At 24.1% G+C, this 6000-nt stretch overlaps 1 protein-coding gene across 1 annotated transcript; it reads left to right on the top strand.

The window, feature by feature from the left end:
- The first annotated feature begins 2933 nt into the window (after positions 1 to 2933).
- LOC145976417 (uncharacterized) lies at positions 2934 to 5685 on the top strand. Its single transcript, XM_083107473.1, has 9 exons — positions 2934 to 3077; positions 3331 to 3450; positions 3568 to 3685; positions 4156 to 4417; positions 4556 to 4669; positions 4741 to 4831; positions 5120 to 5265; positions 5422 to 5554; positions 5635 to 5685. Exons 1-9 carry the CDS (start codon positions 2934 to 2936, stop codon positions 5683 to 5685), a joined length of 1179 nt encoding a protein of 392 aa, XP_082963599.1.
- Positions 5686 to 6000: the final 315 nt, after the last annotated feature.

The following is a 6000-nucleotide window of genomic DNA, read 5'->3' on the forward strand; positions in this document are numbered from 1 at the left end:
TCAGTTTGAATGTAGGGGGACTGTTCGCAGCATCTTTAAGCTGCTTTGCTTCCGTAAAAATTATTTATGAAAATATGTAATAGTATAATATAATATTATAAGCAAATTAAAAAGAAGATGTATTTCATTACAGTTAGCAAGTGCATCGATATCTTATTTCACTTTTATATATTCTACGCATTAATAAATATAAAAAGATATACATTTAATAGTATAAAATAGTAAAAATAGGTAAGTATGTGTCAAATATCAAACGCAAATGTTTTTCCCCTTTAATTATCAAAATTAAATTATATTAAGTAATATTAAGTTATGTTAACTAATTAACTAAATAAAATTGTTGACAACATATACATATTTTTTTTCATTTTTCTTTAATTAAAATGTTATCTACTTAATATGAGTAATTAGAAAAAGATTAGTTGATACTTATAAACGACATGTATGTTTTAATGCAAGTCGAAATCTTTGAGGTACTCTATGTATACGTTAATATTAAGTAAAAATTTAAAACATTAAGTACATTTTACTGATATTTTCATGACTAGATACATATATCCAACGTATTTGATGAATCGATTTTTACTCTTCTCAAAAGAATAAATCTTTAGTATTTAAAGTGTAATAAACATGTATTTGTACATCCTATATGATAAGATGCAGAAAGGAAAAATAACAAGAAGTTAAATAATAAAATAAATAATAAAAAGAATAAATCTAACACACATTTAATATATTGTCAAGATGTTGAATTAAAAATATTCATGCAATATTTTTATATTATAAGGATGTGACCGCTTTGTTTGAACATGCATAGTAATTATAATATATAGTGCTTTTATTTTTTTCCAATTTTTCAATTTAACATTGTCTCGATATTATTCTGCTCATGACTCCCAATCACGTCCCGCAATAAAATTTGTTACTGAATATTATGTCAATCAAAAAAAATATTTTTATATAATCATGCTACACATGAATGAAATCATTTTTATAGAAGGAACTGCATTTATATAGTAAAATATTTTTACACAATCATTTTGCATAATCATATGAATGCAGCCATTTATATACGAGGAACTGCATTTGTAATAACACGAATGATGCTCACTGCATATCTCACACACGCTTGCGAAATATTTAAAATCGCCAGATAAGAAAATGTAAAAATATAAATAATAAAAGCCAAATGTATATCTGGTAAACAAAAACTCAATTGTCGTTTCAAAAAAAATCAAAAATATAAACAATTATAGTAGAAGTATTATTTAAATAGCTATCTTATTCAGCGATCAATTTTTTTCAAAATAGTTAAAAAAAATTATAATTTATAAGAAAATAATTTATATTCCAGATAACCTTCGAAAAGTTATAAAATTGGTATTATTAATGAAATTCTTTTTCAAAAATTAGCAACCAATTGAAAATATAACATTAGTTGCCAATCTTTAATTGAAAATAGTCAGAGTAGAAATTAAAGTTAATTTCGCTTAAACACATGTGTGCTTAATGACATTTTTAATTAGAAAATAATTATAATTGAAAAATTATACAATATGTGAAAAAGATTTTGAGAGCGTTGCGGATAATAACGATACTTTATATTCTTCAAGATTTGCGAGTATTTGTCATCCAATTTTAAGGAAATTTTTTTGCTTTAATAGTGGCTTTAGTAGTGGCTGTATGTGTTATCAGAATCTGAATAGACTTGAATACACTTGAAAATCTTTTTCGAGTGTACCTCTTACATGTATCTATAGATGAATAAAATAATAATATGATATTAAAATATGAATAATGTAATATTTTATTATAATATTTTGAATTCTATATATATATACATATATATATATATATATATATATATATATATATATATATATATATATATCTGTGTGTCCGAAAATAAAAAGATATACATAATAATAAAATCAAGAGAATTGCGAATCTAATTATAAATTAAAAAAATACATTTCAAATTAAATCTAACAATCATTATTATAAATTATATACATTTAATACGTATATATACAACTTATTCATACACATACATATATTTTTGTCTCTCATAAAGTATTAACATAAGTCATTCTAATTTCGAGCTAATTTAATATTGTCTTAGATCTTTGGCGTGCTGTATATATAAGAAACAAATGTAGCGAAATCTCGACAATTGATGTTATAGTTAATGTGATTTTAGAAATGTTCAAATCCGCGGAGTAATAGCGAAAATATATTGTTGGACGACGAACGTCAATAATCATCATATAACGCGTTACTTCAAAAATACTACAAAAGACACAACAGGTAAACGTAATATACTTAACATAACAAAATGTAATATGACAAACACATTTTTAATATCAACTATAAATCATTATTATGTGCAAAAAATTAGAGTGAAATTAGAAAAAATATCTAGTAATTTACAATATATACTTAACCAGCAATATTTTCATCGCTGGTATACTAGCGCGTAAAGTCGATCAATCAACACTGTCTTCAAAGAAGAACCGTATCCGACGAGTGCAGGAACTAGAATGAGGCACGTAAAAATTCGATGCGCAGACAGAGACAACTGCGCTTGCGCGAACTTGAACCAACAATTCATATTTCGAATACCATTGCGAGAAATATCCGTCAAATATTTCTTCACCGCCAAATCGATAATTAAATAATTGCCTATCTATTCCGGAGCAATGATACAAAATTGCAAGTATCTACCACAATTTTACGTACCGTATCTTACCGTTTGTAATCTCACGTAGTATTTTGTACTATACATTATCATGATCTTATATTAAAGTTTCGTTATAATCTATAATAAAAAAGAAACAAATTATGAAATATTCAAGAGAAAACTTGAAAATACGGGGATAGTTGAAATCTTGCCAATTTTTCATAGTCAGTCGTGTCTCGATTTTCATCGAAAAATGATATGCATCGTGAACCAGCATTTTAGACTCAATCGTATTCTTTTACTCGCAATTGGTTTATGGCCTTATCAGCAATCATTACTTGTTCGGTTTCAGCAAATCTTGTTTCTCAGTATTCTGGGAAGTTTTATTGTATTTCAGGTATGCTAATATTTTCAGTTATGCATTATGTGTCTAATAGGTTGTTATATATTTAAATTTAATTATTTATAATATATAATTAAATATTATAATAATATGTTTAATTATTAGCAATACAAAATGTTATATAAATGCTGTTATTTAATATGATTAGAATCATTTTGTTATGCTATCATAAATCAGAAAATAACGGAATGTAATCAATAAAGAAATAATTAATTAATACAATTTCCAATCAATTTACTGATTGCAGTTGACAATATTTCTCACTTCAAATTGTACATTTGATTATGTTATCAAAATTTTATCTATTACATTATTCTCTACGATATTTATAATTAAATATAATTCATTTTGGATTAACTCTCAAACTGTAAGTTACCATAATTATAAGTGTATTTAGAATTAAATTAAATTAATTTCTTTATTATACAACTTTCTTAAATTTTAAAACAAAATGTTTATAAATAAAGTATTATTAATACATTAGGTGAAAAATTTATTGGAGCAACTACAAAATATTTGTAATGAACTAAAAGATGAGAATGAAATTATTATTATGAGAAAATATGGAACCAACGCAAAATATTATACAATTAAAATGATAGGTAAAAAGACAATTGATATCGAAAAAAAATAAAATTAATGGTCACAAAAAATCAAATGATTAGAAAGAAAAAAAAGAGAAATTTCACTATTTTTGCCATATCCTTGTGTTATTTTTTATCAAAATACAAATAGCATAAAACAAGTAATAAAATTTGTTTAGATTTCATAATTTATTTTCTAAAAATAAGATTTATTTAAATAATTATTAGATGAGTACATATATTTGTATTAGTAAAGGATATTTTAAATTGTGAAATAATCTTAAAATCTAATAAAATAGTGAAACATTTGTGCAATTTTCTACAAAAATATTCAGAAAAGTATTCAAAACGAATCAATACCTATAAAATATATCACAGAACTATAAATATGAAAAAAAAATATTCGAGACAATATTTCAAATCAATTATGAATTGCGAGCCAAAAATTCCTAGAGCTGCGATTTATTTGTCTTTTTACATATATTTAGTGGTTTCAATGTGCAGTATATTTACTGTTTCTTTTGTGTCAATGTGGTCCTATTTTCTCGATATTGTTTTACCTATGAATGAATCTCGACATTCTAAGATACAGATACTGACTGAATACTTTATCGATCAGGAAAAGTATTTCTATTTAACTCTCCTGCATATAAATGCAGCTTTTTGTATAGGAGCAACAACAATTATAGGAACGGGAACAATGCTTATAGCGTACCTCAAACATGCTTGCGGAATATTTACAATCGCCAGGTAAAAAAAAATATTTATAATGTTGTTTCAAATGTTTTTCATATAATTAAAATCTCGTCATTATTCTACGAACAAAACAATTATACGAGAAATACTACTTATATGGGAGAAATTATGTAGGATATATATTATTTATAGCTACCGTATCGAACAAGCAATGACAACTAATAGTTTACATAGTAATTTGAAGAATAAGAATATAATTTATAATAGAATAATTTGTGCAGTGGATGTTCATTGCAAAGCTATAGAGTTGGTATATCTATCCGATAATACACAATATTTTCAATAGTTTATATAACGATACTTTCTTATTTTTCAAGGTTTTCTAAATCTTTAATATCTAGCTTTGAGGGTTCATTCTTTATTTTAATTGGATTTTTTGTGATTTCCTTAAGTCTCAACCTTTTTGAAGTAAGTTATTAAACATATCTTGTGATAACATATATTATATTATAAATTCGTTAATGAATAAAATAATAAAACTATTAAAAATATATAAAATATTTGAAAATCTACATTATAAATTGCTACTTCATAATCTTAAATTATATGGAAAAGAGGTTAATAAAAAAAAATAAAAAATTTCTCCATTTATGTATGTTTCATATCTTTTATCTCTAATTTTCTTGCAATCTAATTTCTTATAGGAATTGATCAATTTTAATATGAAATACATTGATCATGATCATATTGTTTTAGATGTATCAAGTTCTATCATTTGGAAGTGACAGAGAAGAATTTTTATTGCACTTTATGTTTGTAATCGTAATTCTTTTATATATGTTCCTAGCTAATTACGCCGGACAAGAAATTATAGATCACAATAATCATATATATTATACCGCGTAAGACATAATTTTATATAGTATTTACAATTTTTTACAACCATCTCTCATATAAAATAAGAAATATAAATTTACAAAATTTAAAAAACCTATACATCTAAGAGATTATTGATATACTTCTTAAATTATCGATTTATGTTGGATATTTGTTCGTAGATATAACGCTCGCTGGTATGTAGCACCGTTACACATACAGAAGCTGATATTATTTCTATTACAAAGAGGCAACAAAATTGTCAGTTTGAATGTAGGGGGACTGTTCGCAGCATCTTTAAGCTGCTTTGCTTCCGTAAAAATTATTTATAATAATATGTAATAGTATAATATAATATTATAAGCAAACTAAAAAGAAGATGTATTTCATTACAGTTAGCAAGTGCATCGATATCTTATTTCACTTTTATATATTCTACGCATTAATAAATAAAGAGATATACATTTAATAGTATATAATAGTAAAAAATAGGTAAGTATGTATTAAATATGAAATGCAAATGTTTTCCTCTTTTAATTATCAAAATTAAATTATATTAAGTAATATTAAGTTATGTTAACTAATTAACTAAATAAAATTGTTTAAAGCATATATATAATTTCTTTTTCATTTTTTTTAATTAAAATGTTATCTACTTAACATAAGAAATGAGAAAAGGATGAGTTGATACTTATAAATGACATGTATATCGGCAAATCGGAAATCTTTCAGGTGCTCTATGTATTTGTATGTGTTAGTAT

The sequence above is a fragment of the Camponotus vicinus genome, unplaced genomic scaffold, assembly GCF_025532165.1.
Source record: "Camponotus vicinus isolate PSW18456_S1 unplaced genomic scaffold, iyCamVici1.0 SCAF_8, whole genome shotgun sequence".
Taxonomy (NCBI): Eukaryota; Metazoa; Arthropoda; class Insecta; order Hymenoptera; family Formicidae; genus Camponotus; species Camponotus vicinus.